This window comes from Argopecten irradians, chromosome 10 (genome assembly GCF_041381155.1).
Source record: "Argopecten irradians isolate NY chromosome 10, Ai_NY, whole genome shotgun sequence".
NCBI lineage: Eukaryota > Metazoa > Mollusca > Bivalvia > Pectinida > Pectinidae > Argopecten > Argopecten irradians.
This window is the reverse complement of record NC_091143.1, coordinates 11,824,397-11,852,305: the sequence shown is the minus strand read 5'-3', so window position 1 is coordinate 11,852,305 and position 27,909 is coordinate 11,824,397. Positions and strand designations below refer to the sequence as shown.

Genomic DNA, 27,909 nt, shown 5'->3' with positions numbered 1-27,909 from the left:
GATTTCTGAAAATGTGCAAAAGGTGTAGGAAATAAACGAGAATAAATATCAGGCAGTATAAGTTTCATATCTTATATTTGGAAATAATACATTCGTCAATGCTAGTACTCATCCATATGAAATTCTGGGCATTGAGACTTGATTCACAACGAATGGTATATTGATAAGGAAGTGCGAGGCCGACGACCTTGGTTCGAATCTCAGCTGGACTGTTTCCTTTCTGTTGTCATCTGGTCTGGACAACACACATGTTGGGGCGTCTGAGGAAATAAAGAAGAACACATTGTTATTAATGAAAGTAATGTTTATTACTCTTCTAAAGTAAACAGACATATTGTATTTAGTTAAAACAGACAAAATATTTCAAACAATATTCACCCCTTATTAAACCCTTATAAAGTTTAAAGAACTACTTTACTTTTTGCGTTTTTATATTAATAACAATAAGCGAATGATAAACAAATGTTTTTGGATAATTCTTTATATGCAAAGAGGCATGACACAATTTTACGAACTTAAATTGGAGAGTATATTATAGACGCTATGGAAACTATTAAGAGAATTTTCAGAAAAGGAAAGGTTATGTTCAGGAATGTTCGTAAGCAATAGGAAGACAGTGCACAATTGACAAGAGTCTTGAGAGATATTTAAATTGCATGGAAGACTCGAAGACAGACCTTTCGTTGGTGTAGTCTTCGGAACATTCCGGCTGTTTACTGTGTCTGTGATGTTGTATGGGATCTTGTCAAACTTGAAACACATTCGGAATGCCCCGTATTTCGCCATTCTCACAGTGATGTTGTGATGTTGACAGTTATGCCACTGGATTGTACCATTACGACAGATAGCTTCTACCGCTATCACTCCACCTCTGAAACATAAAATAAATCATCCCTAATAGAAATTTATTGAGAATCGAAGAAGAAATGAACAAAATCAACAAATCTACTTCTGCAAAAATCATCATCATCATTATCATAATCATCATCATAATCATTATCAACAACCAAAACGACAACATATGTGACGCATAATTTATGTAACATATAAGCTTAGAGCATTTAGAGTGAAGAAAGTGTTTTCTCTTGTTTTCTTAGGATTTCAAATATCAACACTAGAATTAGACACATTGGTTTTCTACGAGAACAGCTTCAGGTGTAAACCACTAGCCATAATGATGACAAGCTTGATGATGCAGGAAAGACATACCACGGGAGAGAATCGTGGCTGTTGTACGATTTAGTTAAAACACGTTTTAAACAAATGCATACCTGCAACACTTCAATGAATCCCACTAAGCAGTCTAATCAATATTAGACAGATACATTATATTGTCAGCAGATGTATAATAAAGCCCAAGGATATGAAGGATCGATACAGCTTATTATAAAATACTCATTATAATAATTTCATAAAAATACAAAACGTATAACGAAATGTGTTAGATATTACTAGAATGTCGGATGCTACTGTAGATTCGAACACATTAATTGATCATCACTTCAACATAATACAGAAAATCGGGTGTGAACCTAGCCTCACCTACACCACTGACAACAGAAAAAAAGAAGTTTAGCATAATAATACTCTCAAAAATTAAAAGCGCAGAATTGATTACGTATACCTGAACTGAAACTTCTGGAAAGTACCATGGGACAACGTATAGATTCAGGTTTAAAAATAGATTTGTTTGTGGTATCAACATTTATGTGTAGAGAACACTTCGAATTTTGTGTTGTAACTCCAAAACATAAAAGGTTATTTGATTTTATTCTGAATAATTTAATCCATCGATTGATGGTTCAGAAAGACCTCAAGCTCTAGTCCCAAATACTCTAATCATTTGGATTTACGCATCTCTCTATAGAACATTTCTGATAGCATATTATAAAAGGGTGAATGCAATTTTGAATAGGAGCACGTTTTAGACTTACATGCTATCAATCATTAACCTATACATCCCTATAGACACATTTCTGTAAACAAAGTGTAAATTTCTTCATGATTAGCATCTTTAATATCCATTTTATTTGTCAAATATGTCATAAAAGATGTGATATTGAGATACAATAGGACTGAGGGACAATAGGAAGAGTTCCTGATACAATCAAACACAATTAAGCATCTTGCCGTTTTTTCAATACTTCAAATTTCTTTCCGCTTTCTAAGTGCTTAACTTTGTTTCTTCCTAATTCGTTTAAGACCATTTCAAGCTCTGCATGTGTTCCTTCCGGTGAATTTGAAAACATGATGCATTTTCAGTCATACTTACCCGGAGAGCCAAGTGTTACACTCCTCAGCATATTCTTTGTTGTTACAGCGGGCCGCCAACGATTGGTCAAACTTCTGTAGCAACAATACAAGGACTAATGACGTCACGACTTTACAGATAAAGGGTCCAGTGTCCATATCTCGTTTTCGTCCTACATAAACAAGATGGCTATACATGAATGGTTATATTTCATTTATTCTGTTTGATGCGAAATATATCTATAAGATTTTATCATTAGTGATAGATGTGTTCCTTTAGGGGATGCAACACGTTTAACCTGGTCGTGTCAAGCAATTCATCTTCACCTCACGAGGTTTGCTGTGATTTCTTTTTTATTTTTGTCTAAACAATAATTTATCCGGTTTCAATCGATTTGTTAGATATCCTTTTAGGCAGGGTTTTAAGAAGAAGATGAGAGAAACATCTGACCAAGGCGCAGCGCCTGGCTTCATCTGCCTCGCATGGCATGAGGATAAGAGACCCAGAGAGCTAGATTATATAGGCTAGATTATATATGTCAGGCCATCTTATCATTCTCTTTCTGAGATATTATGTTTTAATTAATACGACGAAATTAAAATCTGCGATTGAAATTCTAATAAAGTATTTACATAATGATCACATTCAAATATGTATCATATGTTATCCTGTTATGTGTTGTGTTTATCTATGCTAGATTTTATAATGGACAGGAATCGAATTCTTGTGTTTTTCTTCTTTATCGGTGATTGTTCCATTTCTCACCGAACTATACCAAACATGTTTTTAAAACGTTAGATATATATCGCGGTCACTGGCAAATATTTCCACAATATACATAAGATTAAAGTTAAGGGGAAAATTTAATTTTTCAAAGGTCTAAGTTGCTTTATGAATTTATTTCATTAAAGTAATTTATTGTTTATGTTGTGTTATGTTTATGTTATTCTGCATAAGCCGCGAAAAGGGTTTATGATGAAAGTAAACCATATTTTATTTTCAATTTAATTATATGAAATTCACTTTTCTTAGGGAACTTTTTTCTAAGAAATCATTACACTGTGGTATCAGCTAATCCAATAAGAAAAGACATTACAAATGGTGACATCAAATGAAACAGCGCCACAATGATTGTGACTATACATTGCAGAATTTGGATGATGTTCGAACCGAAAGAGGTTAAGCATGCGTTTATCATACATATGTCGTCTGCCTTGCGGGGATCAATGAATTCCTAAAACAGTAAATGTGTAACAATATATCAATGGATGGCTACCAAAATGTATATTCAAATTACGCAAACTTAAACAAGCATTTTGTCTAACACTATCTTGGGCTTTAGTATTGATACATGTGTAATAATTTTGTCTTGCTCTTAATTGTGATAAACTCATCAATGAACCCTCTATTATAAGGATGTAAAATTTATATATTTACATGTTATGTTACTTTTATCTTTATAGACTTTTTATACTTTAATTGAAAACTTTACCGGATTGACAATAAGGGACTATAGAAAACTTTTATAGTATATTGCAACGTGTGCAACAAACCATTTATGTAAAACATGATTTATTGTTATGTTATATGCATAAAGACGTGTGGCGCTGAGGAAGTATTCGAAAAATATTAAAAAGAAAAAAAACTTATAAAATCACCATAGCAAAACTAATTTCAACAGCAACAAAGAACAACGCCCGGCCCGGAACATTTTATTTAGGTTCCGAATCGAACGCACCGATATTTCGGAACAAAGGTTCCGAATGGCGATCTAAATATAGCACTGAAAATTTCCAGTGTAAAATGAAAGGAGACAACATCAGCATTAAATGGTAAGTATAGAAGGTGCATAATGTGTTTCACACAATGCACATTTCAGAGTTTGTAACATTTGTAAGGGGTTAATTTAGTATTGAAGATAATTTGTATCTTCAAACTGCTATATACAGGTGCATATGCAATCTTACAGGTCGTGCATATCAATATTTACCTGTTCGTAGATGCAGATATGAAGATAAACTATATTTAGGTAAACCTGTTCTGTCTATAACTACAATATGATACACTTAATTGTGATTTTATCTTCAAAACCAAATCTTGTCTGAAAGCAATGATTAACGATTCATATAGATTATGTTTACTCAGCAAGTCCTAAAACCATTTCTACTTTCATTTTAGATACTTCAAATATTTCAAAGAAGAGTAAAACTTGTTGAAAAAGTACAAAATGAGATTGATTTTATCATAAGTCGACGAAAAGTGTGAAATTTGTCTTAAAATGTAACATCTTATCTTAAAACCAAGCCTATTGACATTTCATGGCTATTATGCATGGTGATTCAGCTACTATAGTTTGTTCTACTTTCATTTTAAATATTCATTGATATGTATGATAGAGTTAACAGTATATAGATAGCAGTATATATGTAGGAAAGAGTAAAAAATAGAAATAGTTTATCTTAACCGTCGACTTGAGTGAAATTAATTAACATTTAAAGTTACACACATTTGTACTGTACAAATCTGAAGGAGCCTTTTTACGTATACTGTATAAAATAAAACAAATCATCGAAACATCGAACGTTTTTGCGGAATTACAATTGAACAGTGATGTTTTACATTTGTAAGTAACAAATAATATATGTAATATATAGTAATTGTTTTTTTTATATCAGAAATTACTTTTTTGAAAAAGATACATACAAACATATATTTGGATGACAATGGAATCGACGCAGTAATATTACAAAAAGATGATTGATTTTATATTCAGATTATCTCATTTTTATGTGTTTATACTCATAATTGATAAACCGATTTCAGGTTATCTGCATAACAACTTATTCCATATATATATATATATGTAGACGAATAATGCATCTTAAATATAAGCATATTTAGCTAATATTAGAAGAAGGGTAATTTTCAGAATTTTACCGTAATTATTTACCAATCCGTTTATTCAAGTTTGCATGTTCTAGAACTACATACACAATTACACATTTTATATAATAAAAAAGTAAATGTATGGACATATATATGTACGTAGTTTTTATGGTAAATACACAAATATACTTAGTATTGTCTTACATAAGTACAAATTCAACACGTGACCAGGAAATAAACACTGTGTTTCGTGGGTGTCGCATTTGTAAACAATAAGTTTATAAGTATCAGAAATCAACTTGTATAATTGGTGATGTACATGTATTCAGATATAACGTAAAAAATATTAAAAAAGAGGATGACAATATTCTACTCTTGTAAATTGATATTATGTTCGATAATTAAAACAGTATAACGTCAAGGTCATAAAAATATCATATAAATATATCGATTATCAAAAACATGTACAAAAACTTTTAAGATATATACTCTTCTTTGATATTTAAAGCTTCAGTTTTTATAAAACGACTTAAAACTTTATGCAATAATTATACCGGCGGATTAACAAAATCGTAATACAAGCACTAAATAAGGCACACGCAAATATATTAGAATTGAAGCAGATATTTAGAGATTAATCTTTTACGAAACTTTGTCAAATTAGGGTCAAGTCAAAATTTTGATTAAATTAAGGTCAAATAAAAAACAAGGTCAAAAGAGTCTCTGGTATACATGAAAGATAAATTTAGAGTAAGAGCGAACGATCCCTGATTCATTTATAAAATGAATATCTTCATAAGATATCATAATTAATGTATTGAAAATTGTTTCCTCTTCACTTAGAGACTACATAATGTATTTATCATCGATAATTTATCTCATTTTCTTGTCCTAATTTGTTTCAGATAATGGGAGATAGAGATAATGATGAACCTAATATACCTTTCCACAAGAACAATATAAAATCAGACATGGTGAGCGAAGAGACAAAATCAGAGGAAAAATTACCTGTTCACACTGTGTCTAATATCCCATGGTCTCACAGCGGTTCAAAGTCCTTTCTTGATCGGTCACAAGCTAAGACAGACTGGAACATTTCTGCTAGTGGCTCCGTTTCCTTACATCAGACTTCGAAGGTCAAGGCCAACAGTACATCATCCGCTGAAGTAATTCATGCCAATAAAACAAATATACCCGTCATAAAAAGCAACATCCCATCTCGTCCTAATATTACATCTACTACAACATATCAAGATAATATATCGAAAGATAATATTCATGTCCATCCAGTCGGTACTAGGGAAGACGGGAGTACACGTGCCCTTGATGAGGAAGAATTTCTTTGCGATTCAAGACCAAAACAGGATTCCGAGTGTGTGTCGTGTTCTATCGGTCCTGTGACGAGCGATTATTCTGAGGATAGTCGTGATTCTGAAGATATCGAGTCCGAAAACTCAAACAGTAATGTCAGAGTACAAAACTCTATTGAACCCAGTCATTCAACGTTGTCGAAAGAGTCAGAATGTTCGTCAGACGGTGGGGTTGTCGTGGATGGCCAGTCTACGTCAATAATTATCAACGGTGTAGATCTTCAACAGGCAAGTTCTTACTACTAAAGTATTTAGTGTATATCGATGTTGTGTTGTTGAATATATATCTGGCTTGGCCTCCACATTTGTGAAAAAATGACAATATTTCATGATATACGTATTAAGTACAAACACGATAGAATTCAAGTCATACTAACTATCTTACTCGGTGTTCCTTCCGTAAACTATATTTCGTTGCATTACACTGAGCGGTATATACTGAATAACATAACATATTCGTACGTACATTATTTTGTGGTATGGAGCTTTGACATAATGTCGTGGTTAACCGATGGAGAAATAGTGACAATAGCATAAAAAACCAAACATCGTTAGTTCCATATTCGTGATTTCACAGCATCCAGGAAAACAACAAAAGTTTCTAGACATTTTATGTTATAGTGTCACAGAAAGGACACCAATAAAACAATGTAGCGCAGCATATACATGATGTATCAACTTTCAAGTGCAAACCAGAAAATAATCGTGTTACTTGTTACCGTATAGCTGGTTATTTTCGCAGTCTAAAGTGTTCGCGATTTGGATCTAAAATTATAAAATGATATTTTAGGAAATCAAAATTTCGCAATTTGGCTTAAAACATTTATAAAATTCAAGCGATTTATAATTTTTACGGATCAAAATTTCGCCCGCGAAATATCCTCCTCGCGAAAATAAACATCGTCGTCTATATTTAGATCAAATTCTACCGCATAAACGGGTATTTTTGTGGTGCTGCTATTTTCGCGGTTTCTTTTGTATTGATCGTGTACATTTGATTCTCAAAATATTGAGAAATAATTGAATCATATTTATACCTAACACCAGATCGCGGAAATTAGAAAAAAAAACCCGCTTATAGCTAATAAAACATTTTATCATCATATACAATTAAAATCGCGAAGATTTTGACTCGCGTAAATAACCGGCCATGCGGTATTTTGTATATTGCGATTCTGACATAGAGTATTACTGATCCACGTTTCATAGAATATTTAATGAAAATACATGTTGAGAAATCTGTTCACGATGTCACAATCCAAACGATCGTTATTTGAGCATTACCTATACGGATAATAGATGTTCATTTGCATTGACAGTTCCAGGATATTCTACAGCAAACCAACGACTTACAAAGAAGGAATGAAGAGTTTTTACACTGTGTCAGACAGGAAGACAGGTATCTATATTACTTGCACTGTAGAAAGTGAAGGTATGGTGATGCCAAACTTTTGACTGTTTTATGTTTACGATGTATTTCCGTCGTTCATGCGTTGAAACTAAAATTGTGATTTCGTTTTTCCCCACACTTATTGATTAAATATAATTACATATTGCTTAGTCATTTGCTCTTGCATGTTGGTATTGGTTATTACGTCATCATATTGTGACAGTAAATTTATCATTGTTATAATAACGTAAAATCACTTTCTTTTCTAAGAGATCTTTGATAAAGACTGAATACGAATAATCGATTAGAATATTAGACGTCGTCCATATTGATTCCGTCGTTTGAGAGCGGAAGAAAAATATTTTGTTCGCAATGTCGATGTGATTCATAATAATAATAGCAGCTAATAAATTAAGAATATTGACGATGTAAAACAGCTGTCTTTTTGTTTACTGAAACAGATCAACAAAATAATGAATTAACGATTTTGTTTCAGGACGAGGTATGAAACCCTTCAGCATCGCCTTACCGGTAAGATTTAATGTTTTCTTGGTACAAAGTAAGCAGACGACTACAGCGTTGATTATTGATTCTACACATTAAAGTTTTATATGCCGAACCTGGGCGAAAATTTTGACATGCTTTTTTTTTCTTCGTTAATCTATAGAAAACCATAAAGTTTGGTAAATTAAACTGTGAAAATCATTCAAATGGCTTCAGACCTTATTCACGTTAGTTACAACACAGAAATTATCTACTGTTAAATTATTATTGTTTTATTCCTTCAGTATGTTAAGATGAAAATCGTAAAAATGTGTAATAAAATTGTAGACCACAATTTGGCTTCATGGTCAGACCGTATGTACCCATTTCACTTCATTATAGATGTAAATATAATGACTTTTGGCATCACTGCCAAAATCATTTAAAATTTTATTTGTTTATGTAAAATTAAAACCTATACATCGAAATTACTGTAATTACCAAAATATTTGCAACTTTTTATGATGAATAACATATTAAAAGCTCGTCTTGATTCATGAGTATGAAAACATACGGCACATATAAATTTAGAATTAAGTCACTACATGTATTCGATCCTTAATTTACTAATGCCTTGTTGTTTAACGTCATTATCAATAATAATTCCTTACATCTTGATACATTGGAAGTTTCTGATGTTCATGAAAATGCTTTGAAAGATCTTGGGTTAACTTCAAATGACTTGTAAGGTTATTAATCATAGCAATCTTTATGAACATATCTTGAACATATTTATTATATCGGAATTTTTAATAAGGATTTTGTTTCGAACAAAGAAATTGTCAAGCAACTGTAATTTATTTTTTGTTTTTGCACCTGATATCACTTGCTCTTTAATTATGCAAATATGTTAGTGTCTAATTAACAGTTTCCCTATATTTTTTGTTCAGAAACTCAAAGTAATTTTACAAGTTTGGAAAATAGAATCAGAGATGGCGATAAAGAAATCAAGTTAATAGAAGAAAAAATTGAACCTGTTGTTCACAAAATGGACGCACTCTGCGAGAAAATTTCTTCTAAACAAAATGTGTTCGTTTTTCGACGGAACACAACTAACATGACTACTCATAGTAAAAAAGAAACGCCACTCAATGAAAAAGAACGAGACAAAACAACCAATCGGACAAATGCACATAAAGATGGAAGTCGTCGTAAAAAAGAAGAAGAATCGCGTGTCAGACGGTCACGTCGAAGCAAAGACCGTCACCAGATGAAACATGATACGGGTTCGGTGCGATGTAGCAGCTCCAGACATGAAAAGGAAAAAGCGTCCTCGCAGTCAAATATAACTAATGACAATTGGTGTCAAGACTATGAATCGTTTAACAATACTTCTATGTCGGAGAATGGACAACTAGAGACAGGACACGTGCATGATGAAAGTCGATTACGGTTAGAGGGGACGAATCACCAAAATAGTGTCCATTCGTCTGAAAAACATGAAAGCACTAACAGCAGATTGCAACAGGAAAACGATAGAATCAAAGCTGAAAATGATAATATAAGTCAACGAAATGAAGCTCATCAAAGTGATCATCAACATAGAGGATTTAGCGATGGAAGCCCAAGTAGGTCTGGTGATAGGGAAAGGAGGTCAAAGTCGAAGGAAACACTTAAATCTCATGTAGGAGATGAAAAGTCTCCGAAACTAAGACAGAGACGACTAAAACGCTCAGAACTTGGTTTTAAATATAGATTGACAAACCCCAGAGTCGACAACAGAGTTAAGGTTATTGGCAGGGATGTTACCCTTCGTGGTGGATCTCAAATACATATAACAGATAGCAATGTAAAGCTACCTAGTCCCAGGAGGGCGCCCCCTTCCACGGCAGGTGCATCGTACGAATCGCCCGGGTAAGGCTTTTTTTAAATATATATCAAGGATCAATTTAAGAAATTTTCTTAAGAAGATATTGACACAATTTCAAAATGAATACATAGGAGGCGAAGGTCTCCGTAAAAACATATAGTTTTATATAGTGTGCACTTCGTCCGAATTATAAATTGAATATGAATTCTTGTGATTAACTGTTATGGTCTTTCACTGCATTTGGTATTATGCTTTTCAGGCATTTCTTTGACGTTCCGGATGACGATGACGTTCTTTCGGTGCAAGAGAATTTGTCAGCGATAGGAAGTAAGTTTTGCCAGGGTACTGTGCAAATATCTTAACCATTTCTGTGGCAAAGAGCCGATTTTGAGCCGATTAAACATCTACGTTCAGTGCCCATAAGCCGATTTTGAGCAGATGCAGGTGCTTCAAAAATCGACATCGCATTTTCTAATTTTTTTCATAAATTATTTATTTTTCTTTGTTTCGGGCTTTCTGATTGGCCTATTCATGTTTTGCATTCCAAAGATGAAAAAAAAATATGCGGGAATGGCTCGGAAATCCGACGTTATCGTGACGTCACAATAGAAACATTTGCGTTGCATATTGATTTGGCAAAAATAATCGCTTGGTAAAATCAATAAAATCGTACGTGTAAACATATTTCATTTTATACAGTAGCCTGGAAAATTAATTATAGGTATTGATGTAACTATTTTTTAATTTCATTGGGTTATAAAACAAAATTTCAGTTGATTATAAATAACGTTATATATTTCATAAATGATAAAATGAAAACCTCAAAGTTTGATGAGAATTAAGCTGTGAAAACCATTCATATGGAAAGACAAACATATTTAATGACTGATAAACATCAATTTTAGCAAACAATCTATGTACTTGTTTTTATTGCCTCATGCAGATTTTGATTGAAACATACCTGCAAAAGTCAATTATTAATAACACTGTAAAAAGTGAAATTATAGACCACAATTTGACTTCACGATTTGACCGTATTTATTTTATTGCATTGTAGACGTTAATATAATGATTTGTTGATGTACTACCAAAATTCTTGCTCTTTTTATGCATAAACAATTAATATATATGCATTGTAAGATTGTAAGATTCTAATTATAAAAATATGATAGTGGTCAATAACATTAAGACCTCTTCTGGATTCGTAAGTACATTGTATCTACGGCAAATAATACTTTAATATTTCTGATTACTTCTATATTACAGTAAGCGCGGAACATGTGACCAATTTCACAGAAGCTGACATAGAAGCGTCAAAAACATGGGTAGCAAAAGCTAACGACGAAAGAAGGCGAGGTAAATAAACCAATGATATAGTTTCTGACATAATCGTATGCTGACATAACAGTTTTGATTTGTACATACACTCCAACGAAACTCGATATTGATTTGTGTGAAGGGAAACTCAATATCGATTGTATGGAGGGAATAGATAGGTTTCATAATTGTCACTTTACGTTCGTGATTATTTAAAAACAAGTCTACTCTATACATGTATATCACTTTAAATTCGCAAGACATATTTTGCGGTTTCGTTACAGGAACCGATTCGCGGCGGTTTAAGTTCGAGGTTCATCAATTTCTCTATATGCAATATTAGCGCCATTGTATAACAGTATTTCATTGGTGTTTTGAATTTGCAGGTTTTAGAAAAACGAAAACATAGCAAAAATCGACTCCTCGCACAATTTATCCGCTAAACAGTTTTCGACGAACTGCTTGTGTTAAACAACAGCAATGCAAAATGACTTTAACTTGATATTAACTTGATCAGAGGACGGGGTATATTTGCCAAGAAACACACTCGAAAATAAATATTTACCGAAGGATAGATGTAAAATGTCACCTTTTATACGTGATAGACCCTGAACTTGGTTAAGATTTATTTGGTTTTATGCTTACCTTAGTTTTACCTTCAAAGATGATGTATTGTAAACGTGCTTCTTTTAGCAGAGTCAAGTTTTAGGGCTTTCTTACGAAAAGCTGTAAATTGTTATTGATAAGTGCGGATATCCATTAGAACTATTCGGTGATTCAATGCTAAACTAAAACTACCATTTAATAGGTATGTTTACAACAATTAAAGAAAAGGTTTTGAAAACAAATCCCTTCATTTAACAGGTACGGCGTTGGCACCGTTTCGGGGAAAGGGTCCTGATACCGTATTGATATTAGATACATCAGAAAGCATGCGTGGGCAGGCGTTTAATGACATGATTTGGGCTGCAAAGGAGATCATAAGAGGTACATGTATAATTGTTATCGTTGTGTCATAAAATGCAGACTGCACTTTATTTTGGTTGCCGTTTTTACCTTGCTGTTGATGCTAGTCAAGGAAGGTGAGAGACTCTTTTGTTTTTTTTCTAGCTACGTTGCATTAACAGTCGCGTTATTTTATCAGCCTGCGCAATTGCAACGCACTAATTCATTTTTTTCCATTTTTTTTGCAGCCCACATACTTTCGTAATACAGCTGTTGCTTATACGCCAAATAGTTATAAATTCATTTTTAAAGATTAAAAGATTGATTTCTACCTTGCTGCAACACGAATGAAATAAGATGAATTCCTTTCTCTGTATTTATTTATATGTTGTCTGTGCGCAAAATTTGAGCAAGTTTCTTTCTAATCAAGTATACTCTAATTTCTCCTATTTTGCTGTGACACGAATGAATTAAGCAAGTACCTTTAAAACAGAGTATTCCTAATTTCTCAATGTTTCCAACCTTGTTGTAATAGTAAATGAAATGACGTCTTTCTCTATATATCCCATATCTCAGGTATACAAGGAGTCCATGCTAATCTGGGCGTTGAAGAGAACATAAGTATTGCTGTGTTTGGTCAAGAGACTACAGTATTGAGACATTTAACAATGGACTACGTCAACCTAATTACTGCATTAGGTGAGGAAATAACAGAAACATATTGAATCCAATCATATTTCCCTCAATCAGAATTTATTATAACGACAAAGATACTTAATATGTACTTGACGTTTCTATAAAGTACGCGGCAGACTTGTCGGCAAAAGTAGTATTTGTGTTGAGTAGATATAGAGGTAGATAGAGAAGTTTATACGAAAGTCCTACTTCCAAAGATATAAGAGCACTTCAGAAAAATACCTAATATGTGCTAATATGACATTTCTATAAATTACAGATTCCTTAAGAGTTGGTGGGCCAAGTCCGTACTCAGCTGGTTTAATTATGGGCTTAGCAGCATTACTTGGAAACAGTGAGACATAACATGATTTTTGAAACTAAATACTTTATTATATCATAGTATGATATTTGTTTGCTATGCGTTGCTATCCTTATTCAGCAGAACAATGTTATTACTGTTTTTGATATCTAACACTCGAGGTGTTTTTTTTTTGCCATCTTCAAATCAATTTTCTATAAGGATTAACTTGAATATATTTTTTATGTTATGGAGATATAACACAAAAATCTGAGTGTACTCTAAATAAACCGCGAAGCGGTTTATGATGAGAGTACACTCAGATTTTTTGTTATATCTCCATAACATAAAAAATATATTCAAATTAATCCTTATAATTCAATTTACTAAAGATAATCTCTTCAATATTCATAATTCATTTTGGGACTCTTTTGTCTATGAAATCATTAGCCGTCATCTCAGCCAATCAGAAGCAACGTTATAAACGGCGAGCCATTTTTTTCCTTTATGGGCTGATAAAGTAAATTTTTAAGCCAATGAAAATGCTCGTAACAAGCAAAATTGAATTATAATGAAATAAAATATATGCCAATCGAGTCTCACATAGAGTATATAGTTATAAGATAATATAATAGTATGACGCTTTACAGATATCTGTGCGATCACAAGTGTGGTGGTATACAATATACCTATTTCCGAAACCAGAAAAAACTCTCGCGTTTGATAGTAATAGTAATTTGATAGTAGAGAATGTCTCAAAGGACTAAAGAAAACATTATCATCCATTTTTCTTTTCAGTTTTAAAGCAATTTTGATATATTAATGCATGCTTTTATTCTCAGTAATGTTGCTATATTTATACAGCATCTGGAATGACAAGTGTAAATGATGTAGCCTTAATGCCCAAGGCAATTCTCATAAGTGATGGGCACGCTACCTTAGATACGGCAACCTCTGATTCGTTGTCGCGCGAGAGCGCCGTTTCAACAGCTCAAGTAAGTGACATTATATATATATATATAAAGTGACATTATATATATATATATAAAGTATCTTACATGGTATGAGTGGCTATGTAATATGGAATTTCAGTAACGAGTTCAATAATTTGATATACCACGAACCTTTAGGCAAGTGGCATATTAAACTATTTAACGAGTTAAATTTACAGATTACGTAGCCATGAGTGTATGATTCTTATGATTCAGATTAATGAAAATATAGACAATCCCTTTTATTTCGTTTCTATATACAATTCTATATGTAAAAGTGATGAAATCCATCTCTAATATTTTTTTGTCTTCTTCAACATTATTGCGACTTCATATTTTGATTATGACGACAGCATTACCTATGACGTCACAATAGTGGTGTTACGCGTCTTACGATATGCATTAAAGAAACTATTGTCGAGATAGAATGATGGTATATTCTGGCAAAGTCTGAATAAAAACTTCTGTGCATTCTTAATTGTTGGTGTCACTGTTTATTCACCAGTTTGCCTGTTCGTGCCTACATTTTTTTTTAAACATTTCCAAATTATAATTTCTCCAGGACATTCAAAGTTATCTGTTTTACAATCTTAGATACTGAAGGATAACACGCATATACACATAAAAAGTAATACAGAAAAGAAAAGACAGAGCTACAGTTAGGTAGGGGTGGTATATTTTGTATTCCTCGTTGAAACGATTACGGTTTATTTATTCAAAGAAAACCTGATAGATATGTACGTTTTGCATACTTTTTTGTCATATTGTCTTCATATTTCTATTTTGATAAAAGTCAAGATTGTGATTGATACAGGTTAGCCTCCTGCTGTTGCCGGTATTGAAGGACTACGCAACAAGAGGATACCGTATTTTTTGTGTTCCAGTTGGAAATGCCAATATGGTAATGATTAACTTTATATATTTATATATTTATATACTTTATATGTTCAATTTTTAATGAACCAAGATCAACACTCAGAACCAAAGTACGCAACTCTAATATTCCCCACTCGTATTTTAACACAAAAACTTTATTTCATGGGTATGATCATTGTGATGAAGGAAATAATACAAATTTATTGCAATGTATATCAGAATACATACTGAAAGTAAACTAACTATTTGTTTTTAGATTTGTTTTGCACTGTGATAGGTTGAGGAGATATACTAATAATATTTATTCAAGATATAATAATATTTATTCAAGATGTAATATTTAATGTTAAGATATTTTGTTGATATTTTTACCATATCGGATATGTTTGGAAATGGCTAATGTAGGATTTGGTTGATGCCAAATCCATTTGCATCTTATTTGCAACAACATTTGTTGAAATTAAATTACTAACTATATCATTAACAAGGTTATGACCTTCCACGGTTTGTCCCCTTAATTTAAATTCCTAAAGTGTTTATCCTGAAAGGAATACCGAGGTCCCCAGAGGTTCGTGCTAACTATGTTTTACTGGAAAAAATTGTTGTTTCTACAGGTGCATTTTAAAGATATCTGCAGGGTAACAAAAGGAAGGATCTGCTATCCAAATGAAACGCACAGACTGGTTAAAATGACTCAAGCTATGGTAACTATATATATAGAATCTAAGTGCTTATGTCAATTGAGATTTTATGAATCGAGTCTATTAATTTTCACGAGCTTTTGTAAGCAAACATAAAAACTCCGGAATTCCAAAAACCTCAAATGTTTAACCAAATGAAATGCGTGTAACATATGAAATGATAATATTTCTTAATAACTAAAGAAGCCCCGAAAGGAAGTTGGTTTACACTAAGTATATATCTTTTTTACATTTATATATAACAATGCATTATTTTCTATTTACTGGACAACTATTAAGTAAGTCTAATCCCTGACATTCGTGAAGGTTTCAGCTATTCAAATGAATGATGCACTGAAAGGGAACAACCGTAAACAGATGTTAGCTATCCTAGCAGCCGGTGCCATGGATAACCCAATGTTTCACCTCGCCGCTGAAAAGGATGCGGTAAATATAATATTTGTTGCTTTTAAAATGCAACGCCAATTTCTTTGATATACATCTGAACACATTGCTATATTTTCATACCATTTTTCTGCTTTATTTTTATGATAGCGTTTTGTCGTCTACCTCAGTCTTTTCTTACAACAAATACAACGTTGACCTATCGCCAAGTAGTACGTAGTCACACCTCGTGCTCAGTGACGTAGCAAATGTCGGAGCTTACACAATACAAAATGCAAAGTCACGTGCGTTACCCGGGCAGTTTGACTGAACATTATTCCTTCATCTAATCGTGTTCAGTTAATTCAGCTACGACTTTTGTTTAAATCTCTTTTCTCAAACATAAAAATGTGAATGTAATGTGTATGCCATTTTTTTTTCCAAATATCAGAGTTATTCGGAATACAAAGTCAAAACTGATAATTAAGACCTCTTTATTAACTTAAGGTATAAATCTGATAAAGTATAATTTTTCTAAACCGGTCCTTGTCTTATTAGAAGAATCCTTTTGCATTCTGACTAAATTTTCCTTCTAACCGCATAGTAATTCAAACCTGTATAATCCTAAAACCTGACTACAAAAGCCAATTATGCTGGTCCCAGTGACACCCACCTCAGACAAATTGCACTGTATTTTTTCTTATACCGTTTATGGTTTTATTCTGCTTAGGAAGATATCGTCGATTATATAGAATATTTGAGGAGCAAAGAAGGCTCTGCAGCAGGCGTTGACCTACCGATGCATAGAGAACAAGACCCCAACATGCCGCCGATTGGAACCCGAGTACGTCGTGGACCTTCCTGGAAATGGACGAACCAGGATACAGAAGGACCTGGCACTGTCATAGGACACCAGAAAAACGGTGCAGTATTTATTTGGAACTAGAATAAATATACATACCCTGTTTACTGTACCTTTCGGCCTGGTATAAAATGGTGCATGTGTGTCCTGGTGGAGCACTGCCTCAGAGATCACTCGGGCACACTTTTCTATACTGGGTCGCGACCAGTTACCGTGATTTCTGAACTGATTTTTTTGAACAGCTAAATCACGGTAGCCATGCAGTTTTCATTCAACAAAAAATTGTTCATTTCTCAACCGATATTGCTAACAAATCTGTGTTTTTTCTTTGAAATCAAAGTTTGCAACACTCAATCACAGCGGAGGATAGCCTGAAATCATGACCTACTTGCATATTAATCCTGAAATTTCATGAAATCATCGTTCATTTTGTTTGTCAGTCTTTTTCAAAAATCGTCTGCATCAAAGTAGGTCAAAGTATGCAAAATCATGAGTATACGGCAAGTTACCGATCGGGCAAGGATAGACAGGATCGTATAACAGAAGGTAGTTTTTACCTGGAGCATACTTCTTAAGGTTACTTTTTTATGTATTTGTTGAATTTCTGTAAGTTTGAGGTCGTCTACGCCTTTGTTTGTCTCTTTTACTGCTCAGAGCTGAATACTGTTTTTAGTGATTCCCTGGTCACCTATCGAACGCCAGACAGTCCTTTTTTCCGTAATGCTTTCGATCAGTCATTGGATCCCAAAATAGTCATGGATTACGATTATATTATTCCACTAAAAGATATCAAATATATGTTGGTCGTTTTAATGAAACACAAAGAAAGTTTCGGTGCAATAAGCAGTTTTTAAAAGCGCATTTCCTTTCTATTTCGAAATCACGGTAACTGGTATCGTCAACTGAACCAATTAGCGGTGAAAATAAATGGCGTCTGGTCAAAAAACATATTATTGAAATTAAACAACGACTATTGCTACTTAGTATCTTGGACTAAAGATAATTCATGTCGATTTTCAACGCCTATTGTGCGTTAGTTTTGACAAAATCTTCTAAAAACCTCGCAAAAATCACGGTTACTGGTCGCGACTTAGTACTCTTTGTAGGTTATGTCTACACATGTATTTATATATTATTTTTGTAAAAAAACCAACGATCATTCTTAAATCTACCGTACTAACGTACCGCTTACACTTTGACAATTTGTAGACATGCCGTACAATTTTTCCTAGAAAAGACCGCCATATTTAAATGTGAAAAAACTAATGTCTGGCTGTGAATTTGATATTTCATACGGTTCAGTGTTGTTGCCTAGTAGGTAAAGAGATATAAAATCAGTACGATAAAATGCACACAAAGGCTTTAATAATGATTTGCATCTAGTAGCAGTAAATGGGTATCAATTGTAGCTCTAAAGACGACACCATTATCTTCTAGAATTCTTGTTATTTTGTTATATCCCAATCCTCGTTAAATAAATCAATTTCCTACATGCAAATCTACCTTCTGTATATCGTTGCTGGTTTTTTTTTCTAAATGTCGTTGTTCTATGATGCTTTTTGTTTTTATTAAAGGGATGCTTTGGGTTGAGTGGGATAATGGTATAAAGAACCGCTATCACTACATGCCTGGGTGTTATGACGTTAGAGTGGTTGAGGAACCACGACAGATCGTAACGGACCAGCTGGTAGCTACTGGGTATCTGGTCAAACGAGGTAGGTTCAATAACACCAGAAATTTAATTGATAGAGATAAACACAACTAGTGATTGTTGGGTATGGAATTTATTCTACAAGAGTGAGTTATTTCAAAAGAGTTAAAAACATACGAGCATAAGCTAGTTACTTTTGTAACTTTTAAAAAATAACTAACGTGTGTGAAGTAAATACCATATCCAATAACCCCGAGTTATATGACCTGTTTCTACCACAATTAAATCATCTGCATGAAGGCTAAATACGAATACGTTATTTGCCGACATATGCAAATAAGGTGTCGTGATATCGTCATAAGCAAACCGGAACTCATTAACATTCAAAAATCTTAATAGCATAAAGTATGTATAAATAACAAACCATTTTAATTATGTATAACTGTTCCATGTATTCCTACTCACTAAATGTCTTTTTAAATCTATATTTATAATATAGTTCTATAGGTACTTTAACAATAAACTAACAGTATCGTTGTCGAACTATATTCGGACATGTTTAGGGCAAAGTGACGTATACGTCCTATCAAATTATCATCAAACAATTGTAATCAAGTTCAAGTTCGGCCTAGGTGCGTTAATCCTTCCGAAACCACCCCACGTCCTCGTACGACAAGATATACTACTAAACAAAAGACAATTATGAATATTAAGTCTATAGTTTAGGCTATGGATGTGAAAACATGAACATTTCGATTTTAAGAGCGGTTTGCTGTGCATGCAGCGATCGAAGTACAGCAACATGACGTCATTTGACTATTGATGACTTTAAACAAATGTGACGTGACAATGAACAAAAAAGTTTAAAATCTCAACCAATCAAAAGACCGGAAGGTGTTATTCCACTAGTGGAATATCTATCTATGTATCACTTCTTTGACCCCTATGTATCTAACACTCAACACATTTATCGAATGGCCTGAGAGTGGAATAACACGACGTATTATGGTAGAAAACGACATACACCTCTGATATGTTAAAAGTGTGTATCAAAGTGTTTTTTCTCATATAAAGGTTTGGGTCTTAATTGAAAATCACAAAATGTCTTTGATCCAAATAACGAAACTTCAGCGAGACAATTTTTTTCAGATGAAAGTATCCTTAATGTACGTCGTTGTAATTTTATGTGTTACTTGGATGTTCTAAACCATTTCAAATAAATATATTCGGTTATGCACGTGTCATTGTTACCGTTTTGTGTTTATTTAAAGATGATCCACCGCCGACAGAGCATGTATGATATTTATCATTTTGACAATAATTGATGTTTGATCATGTTTATTATAAAACACAAAAATTCATATTAAATAGTTTGTTTTGCTTTTAATGTCTGTGCAATCAATATCTCATTCTATATAGGGCATACTATCGTAGATTTTTTGGGGGTTATACTTTTATATTGAAGTAAAATAAGAAACTCAAACTTTTCAATAATGGTAATAGTGTAAAGTAAGTAGTTTTGTAACTGAACAAAAATACAACTGCATCTGCTCCTGTTTGTAATAGATAACATCTTTAAGTATAGGAGAAAACACCGAAAACTGTGGAATGACTATTCCACAGTTTGAGGTGTTTCTCATACTTAAAACATGGCACTGAATGTCACTGGTACTATCAACTATTACACTGGGTATTGTTTAACTATTCCATGCCTCCAGGTAAACCCTTACTACCTATTTAAACTTTGACACCTATTCGTGATTCCTTTATTTACCTCACTCGGAGAACAAGAATCATGATTGCATTATTTTTTTGAGTGATTCATGCACAGGTACTATATGGTACTCACACTGGGCCATTGACTCATTTTAGTTTTCACTGTTCAACATGAAAGACCATAAATATGCAGCTCTGGATATGCAGTAGTGATGATTTTGGGCAAAAATCTTTTCCCATGGAGCACAAGCCTTAGAGGGAGCTTATTTAGCAAAGTTTACAAGAAAAAAAACCAACAAAATATTCCCTAACGTTTTGGATATATACACAAAATAGTGACATCATGTAGCTAAAAAGTGTCTATTGAAAGTATGTTCCATGGGAATTATTATCGTCTTGTATGTTTGGATGTACCTTTGTTTGATTGATGCCTTTGTTATGGAATGTGAAGTGATTTGGATATACAAATATGGAAAAAAGTATGTCAAGCATCTGTCATTTCATTTTGGCAGAACATTCAGCATTTGTCTCATGGGATTTAATCTTCTCTCTTTCGGATTTGTTCAAGTGAATTTTTTTCTGGGTTATGGATACAGTGGCTGTGAAAGAACTGATGAAATTTATTTTGGAATGAAGTGATGAAAATTGTATACACACACATATATATATATATATTATATATGTATATCGGTATTATGAAAACAAGTTTACAAGTACATTACAACAACGTTGACAAGTACCTGGGTTAATTTTTAATCCATCTCTCTGAGGAATTAATGAATGAGGATGACTTTCTGACTACATGCTAAGCTACATTCACTTTCAACTGTGGAATAGTTACCTGGTACCTTTTCCCGTGGAAAAGTTCACAAACTATTCCACAGCAAAAGGTAACTATTCCACAGTATTCCTGGTACCTTTTCCCGTGGAAAAGTTCACACACTATTCCACAGAAAAATGTTGCTTTTCTACAGTAGTAGGTGGTAGTAGTAGGTGGAAATAGTAGACTTTGCTCCGACTATACCTCAAGCTATAACAATAGATGACATCACAGCCATGTTTTGATTCGACTTAATTGTTAAGCCTGTCAAATGGATATAATTACATACATATTACTTTATATGATTTTGAATCGTGTTTATAGGTTTGGATTGGAGTAATGGAGGCCAAGACGGTGGAGAGGGGAACATTGGGGTGGTGTTCATGGTCAAGGAAAACGGAACAGTTGGGGTAGGTTCTACAATAGACCCAGTACAAAATATTAAAAAAGGTCATTTGTAATTTAGGTTCTTGAATTCGGGCGAATAATACAAGTTTAATAAAGACTTGATGCAATGTATTGGGAAAAGCAGTAATTTATACAAATGGAGCAAATTTTCTAGGGGGAAAACTTTAAACAACATTTGAAGATTTTACGTATCGTATTTATTTTTTTCAGAAAATCGATAAAGTAAAACAATAACTTCAACCTAGTTTCTTCATTTAAAGGTTCGTTGGCCACACGGTGAGATGGGCATGTACAGATTTGGTGCTGAAGGGCGATTTGAAATTGAAATATGGTATGTAACATGTACATATCTGTTTGAATGTTTGGAGTTTGCGAAAACATGATCTTCAATGATTTATATCGGCATTTAAGAAAACTTAAAACAAAACACAAAAAAAACGCAATTATTTTTGGAATGGACGAATAACTGTTTGTGTCTAATTTGTCTAATTCTACATTTTATTTTCAGTGATCCTCTTACCACTCCAAGTCCTCCTGTAAAAATAGGTCGGGAAACCTCCTCGGATGATCCAAGCTACGACCAAAATGCGTTCGATTTAAATTCCTTTTCTGCTAGGCAAAGTTTGATGAATGCTAGAAATGAGACGTTACCATTGCCGACCAGGACTAACGATCGCCCACAGGAAACTGTCAATAGAACGAATACGCATGTACAGGAAACGGTCCATTCAGATTCAAGTGACCAAAGGACGATAGAATCGTTTCTTCCATCAGTGGAGGAAATGAACAGGAAAAACCTGTCTTCCTTACAGCAAGCACCACAGACATCATCTCATTCAGATGAAAAAGGTACATACTCTACTAGGTGATTTGGTGTAAACAGAAATATTTTTCAATATTTTGCATTTCATTGTTACAGAGTTATCTGTTCTTGAGAGTAGATAATGATTGTTACATCATGTATATGTGAGCGAAACGCCATATTCTTTCCAGACAAAATGACGTAATTTGTACTCACAAAGTAATGATGTCACATTCGATTCCTCACAACAACAAAATGTAATATGCTAAGACTGAATATAAAGGCAATCTGTGAGAGGAAATTGTAGACCACAGTTTGACTTCATAGTCAGACCGTATGTAATCATTTTAGCTCTTTCTGTACTGTTAAAGTTAAAACATTTGTAATGTAAGTAGTACATTACAATGTAAGTATAATAATTCTCATATTGTTGGTAATTTGGATGGTGTAAATTGGAAATGCTATATTGCTCTTTGTGTAGATTTCTTTTCAACATTGTAATCACTTCTTAATTAGGTGACGATGCAGATTCCTCCGCCAAGTCTGACAGTCTTGAAACGGACTACAGCGTAAAGTGGCAATATGCCGACCAGGAAGGACGTTTCCATGACTACCCTGGTAACGTCAACGGCAAGATCGAGGCAACATACAAGAAACGACCAAATGGAACTGCCATCATCAATATGGATGGTGTTGGGTAAGCTTCGTCCTAAAGTCACGCGGAATGCATATTTATAAGCCCACCATCAACAGATGGTGGGCTATTCAAATCGCTTTTTGTCCGTGGTCCGTCGTCCGTCCTCCTTCCGTCCGTCCTTCCGTCCGTTAACAATTCTTGTTACCGCTATTTCTCAGAAAGTACTGAAGGGATGTTTCTCAAATTTCATATGTAGGTTCTCCTAGGGCCCTAGTTGTGCATATTGTATTTTGGGACCAATCGGTCAACAAAATGGCCGCCAGACAGCCATCTTGGATTTTGATAGTTAAAGTTTGTTACCGCTATTTCTCAGAATGTACTGAAGGGATCTTTCTCAAATTTCACATGTTAGTTTTCCTTGGGGCCTAGTTGTGCATATTGCATTTTGGGACCAATCGGTTCACAAGATTGCCGATAGGCCGCCATCTTGGATTTTGACAATTGAAGTTTGTTACAGCTATTTCTCAGAATGTACTGAAGGGATCTGTCTCAAATTGCATGTGCAGGTTCCCCTAGGGGCTTAGTTGTGCATATTGCATTTTGGGACCGATTGATGAACAAGATAGCCGACAGGCCGCCATCTTGAATTTTGATAGTTAAAGATCCTTTGGGAGCCCTCTGGGATCTCTTGTCAATTATGGACTAAACTGTTACTTGATTATCTGATACGCATTCATTACAAGAAGAACGATGGCCATAGTACATAATGTACCTCTCCCTGAGAAACTCCAATGTTTTGGGCAATGTAGTCTACAAGATCATGTATTCTGTAATAATCGTCTCGGTTGTGACCTCACAATTGTAATATCGTAAATTGTAAACACTCGTTGTTTCTAAAAACTGATATATTGAATCATTATGTTATATATAAACATTCACGTGGTTATGTATTAGCCGATTAGAAAAGTGGTAAATTTGAACTATCTAATATTTGTCTAAAGTGAAATTGGATCCACCAAATAACTGTTGAGTGTATCATTAGAAAGATAAACCCTTTCGCAGACAACAAGACTGAGACATTTCAATATGTCTTGATGATTTCAGACATTTTAATCCTATAACACAATTAATAAGCATCTCTCAAATGTTTTGAGAAAGAAGAAAACAACATAAAAATAGAGAAATATTTACATTTTGAGTACGTTTCAAAAACAGGCAAAACACGGAAAAATGCCATTTTAATGCTAAATGTATGGCTTTGATGTTCTATCATGTGTCAATTTCTAATTTAATAATTCGAATAAAATATAATATTACAGAAAGGTTCTTTGTTTATTTGACAATGTAGGATTCATCGGTACATACTTCTAAATGTAGTTTTTGCTAAACTTAAAGGTTTTTTCTTCAACAAATTAACACCTTCGATACTTATACTTGGTTTAGGTACTGAACTGTGCCCTTGAACGGCCGAAGGGTCAGATATCAAGTCGGATAAGATCAAACATGCACATCGAAAGAACAAACGCCCTTCTCTTTTAAATTATGAACGTAGAAACATGCTTTTGATTCATAAAATGATATCAAATACCGCATAACAGGTGATGGTGATTTTCGCTGAGATATTGCCATCGCGAAAATTTGATTCGCAAAATATTGATAGTAACGCATGAATCATTTATACTCTGAGAATCACATCCTTAAAATTCCAAAAAATCGGTAAAAAATCTCGTTTTACTTAAAATCGCGACAAAAATTATCCGAGTTAATAGCCGGCTATACGGTATCTCATGTCATTAATAATATTATTATTCCTTCATAACTAATAGACCAAATATATTCTTTACAGATTTCGGATTCTTTTCACAACGATGAAGCAGGTTGAAATGATTACGAAGCAAAAACGAGATGTGCGACGCACAGGTAGTCATTATAATTATGATTCTTTGCATAAGGATAAACATCAAACTTAAAAATGATCTTTGATTTAAAACTGAACTTCATACATAATTTACTAGCTGTGATCAAAATAATGTTCTTAACAAATAAAATCACTATTATATTTGTTTTTATTTTGGTTTCATAGCAAAGTTGCTGCAGCTATGATTGCTGTAGTCAAAGGAATATCAATGAAGGCTAGAGTCGTTTTCAATGTCATTTATTAACGACTTCTCCAATTTTAAAGTTTTGATAGGTAATATAACACTGACAGTCATGTTATTGATAAACATGAATTAGATAAGAGGAAAATATTTGAACTTAAACGGTAAAGATGGGGTACGATATGGGCACTGTTCAATATCTGAACTGCTTTACCTAGTTATCAGGTCAAGTACATATTTGAACAAGGTTATTGCACCCATTATATCTTTCACATGTTATTATATTATTTCACATGTTTTGGAATCGTTTGCATTAACCAAGGACGTGCACGTGGATGTTTATGAGCTTCATATCCAATCTGACCCGTGTCCTTGCAACATTATTAAAGAAGGTATACACTTATATGATTATTATTTTTCTGATTTATACATTTTGTTATGTTTACAGTGCTAGCATGACCGCCTCAAAGAATTATAAAAACAGACCCGGATATTTAGGAATATTACGTTTGTGGCCAAACTTACATCCGGATTTTGTTTTGGAATGAAGTCTTTGTAAGATAAAAAAACATTGCATAGTTGATTTAATTGGAATTTGGTGCCAAATATTTACGTCTGTCTTTCAATCAGTATATTATGAAACTCATTGGCTTATCAAATAGTATTATGTTGTTAGGTTTTATATGTTTACTTATATATTTCATTGCTGTTTTTATATAATAAGTTTCGGTGAATACGCATGCTTGTATAGATATTTTGAGTAATTAATTTGTTTTTATGATTTGTTTTAATTACGTATAACTGAAAATCCATTGTAACACTCGTTATCATTAATTTTATTCACTTTTGTGATGGTATTGCTTATTTTTGGTTTCATAATACATTGAATATGTTTCTGCGCTGATATGCTTTTCCTCAACTTGGATATTCCAATGGCTACTTTAATTGTCTTCGTATTCACCCCTGGATTATGTCATGATAAAACCGAATGCTCTGTGCAACATAACAGATAAACCGATAGTTTGGTATTTTGATATATTAAATCAAGATAATTCAGTTATATTATTGACAGTTTAACTCTGAAGCCTGACGTTACGGTCAGTGTGATATTCAGAGCAGGTCTCTACAGGTATGTGATTGGTTGTTCCTCGTCTGTCTTCATTTTTACTATAGTATAGTCCAGGGGTGGATATTACGTTAGTGATAGTAATCCCTGGAGTATCGAGGATGGATTATATGATCTAGGTTTTCATGATTATTATTTCGATTTGTAACATTGATTCAACTTGATTTTATATTATTTCACCTAAATTGTTTTTTTTAAATCGCTGACATTTAGAATGCCATTTATGTCTGGTTTGTCGTTATTTCGTTATTACAAGAGTCAAACTCGCCTATAACACCATGATATATTAAGCTTTTTGTTATGAAAAAGTGAAACGATCGGAAATTAAGTTGTGAAACTTTTATTTATGCGTGATATGTGTTGCAGAATTACAAGCATGGCTGATATTAAATGAAACTGGTAAATACGTTTAACATAATCAATATACTTAACATGTTTTATATCGGACAACTGAACTGACTCATCGATAGTAATTTGTATGGGGCATCTAATAATTCAGCGAATGCCTCTGTTGCCGTGAAAATACATTAAATAGTTAAATGGGGAATAACAATGCCATGAAATATTCAATTTCACATGCCGTCTGTTGTTTAAGATATCCTTTGCTGTTATAATAAACTTAAATAAAATCACATGACGTTTTATTGTTTTCATTACAATTTGAACGTGTTTTAATTAGGTCATTTTACGCTGCTCGTAAACTTCTCACATTTTCAACTTCTCAAGTTCCATCAAATGGATTGAGCTGAAATTGGAATGATTTCTCCTGACATGGTCCCGAGTGTTACTAATCTCGGGTCAATCCGAAATCCAAGATGGCTACCACAGCCGTCTTCTTGAAAACATATTTAAAACTTCTTAAGTTCTACTGGAGCCATTGAGCGGAAGCATTCGCGTGTTGATTTATCGCCATATTCGCCTGAAACTAGGTCAATAGTTTTATAATATTAACACCTTTCTTAAAATACAGGAAAGTATTTCTTTTAAAATTAAAACATTCTTCTACATATGAAATGAAGAGATGGAACGACAACTCTGTGACAACAGAGTTTTCGTTCTAGAACGAAATGTTAACACGGCTAAATAAACCTATCAATCCGCTTATTTTCGCGATTTGGGTAATAAGGAAACTAACCGATATATTTTGCTGAAATTTTGAATGTAAGTTAATCTCAGCGTGATCTATCGATTGAAATAATCGTGTCAGCTACGAAATTTCATTAAAGGGGATATTTTTTAGGTCAAACAGGCAAAAATCGGCATTTTGATCACTGGTTTCTGTTTAATTCGTCCTAGTGAAATAATTAAAAAAAACTTAACAATCTGAGACTCTACATATAAATAGTCCTTGTAATTCTGAACAAAACG

The 27,909-nt window shown here is 33.4% G+C and overlaps 2 protein-coding genes across 3 annotated transcripts; one reads left to right on the top strand and one right to left on the bottom strand.

Moving 5' to 3' along the window:
• Nucleotides 1–58: 58 nt before the first annotated feature.
• LOC138333128 (uncharacterized) lies at nt 59–6,279 on the bottom strand. Its single transcript, XM_069281270.1, has 4 exons — nt 6,146–6,279; nt 2,273–2,423; nt 678–871; nt 59–260 (listed from the first exon to the last, which is right to left on the bottom strand). The coding sequence occupies exons 2-4, from the start codon at nt 2,407–2,409 to the stop codon at nt 109–111; spliced, it is 483 nt and encodes a 160-aa protein (XP_069137371.1). The 5' UTR covers nt 2,410–2,423; nt 6,146–6,279; the 3' UTR covers nt 59–108.
• Nucleotides 4,018–27,175, top strand: LOC138333127 (uncharacterized). Of its 2 annotated transcripts, XM_069281268.1 has the most exons (22): nt 4,018–4,083; nt 6,043–6,735; nt 7,827–7,906; nt 8,394–8,428; nt 9,331–10,294; nt 10,510–10,577; nt 11,517–11,606; nt 12,432–12,554; nt 13,089–13,211; nt 13,468–13,542; nt 14,353–14,483; nt 15,295–15,381; nt 15,971–16,060; nt 16,364–16,483; nt 17,151–17,343; nt 18,857–18,997; nt 21,794–21,879; nt 22,138–22,208; nt 22,386–22,726; nt 23,196–23,376; nt 25,163–25,236; nt 25,864–27,175. In XM_069281268.1, the coding sequence occupies exons 1-22, from the start codon at nt 4,081–4,083 to the stop codon at nt 25,872–25,874; spliced, it is 3,780 nt and encodes a 1,259-aa protein (XP_069137369.1). In that variant the 5' UTR covers nt 4,018–4,080; the 3' UTR covers nt 25,875–27,175. The 2 variants fall into 2 exon arrangements, with proteins under 2 accessions (XP_069137369.1, XP_069137370.1); XM_069281269.1 differs by lacking the exons at nt 22,386–22,726; nt 23,196–23,376; nt 25,163–25,236; nt 25,864–27,175 and having other exon boundaries at nt 22,088–22,208.
• Nucleotides 27,176–27,909: the final 734 nt, after the last annotated feature.

Excerpts from the sequence above, each read along its gene's own strand:
- LOC138333128 (XM_069281270.1), bottom strand. The coding sequence starts at position 2,409 with ATGGACACTGGACCCTTTATCTGTAAAGTCGTGACGTCATTAGTCCTT. Across the intron at positions 872-2,272 it reads TGTAACACTTGGCTCTCCGG|AGGTGGAGTGATAGCGGTAG; the intron begins GTAAGTATGACT and ends TTTATGTTTCAG. Across the intron at positions 261-677 it reads GAAGACTACACCAACGAAAG|ACGCCCCAACATGTGTGTTG; the intron begins GTCTGTCTTCGA and ends TTATTTCCTCAG.
- LOC138333127 (XM_069281268.1), top strand. Across the intron at positions 7,907-8,393 it reads TGTGTCAGACAGGAAGACAG|GACGAGGTATGAAACCCTTC; the intron begins GTATCTATATTA and ends ATTTTGTTTCAG. Across the intron at positions 14,484-15,294 it reads GCGCCGTTTCAACAGCTCAA|GTTAGCCTCCTGCTGTTGCC; the intron begins GTAAGTGACATT and ends TGATTGATACAG.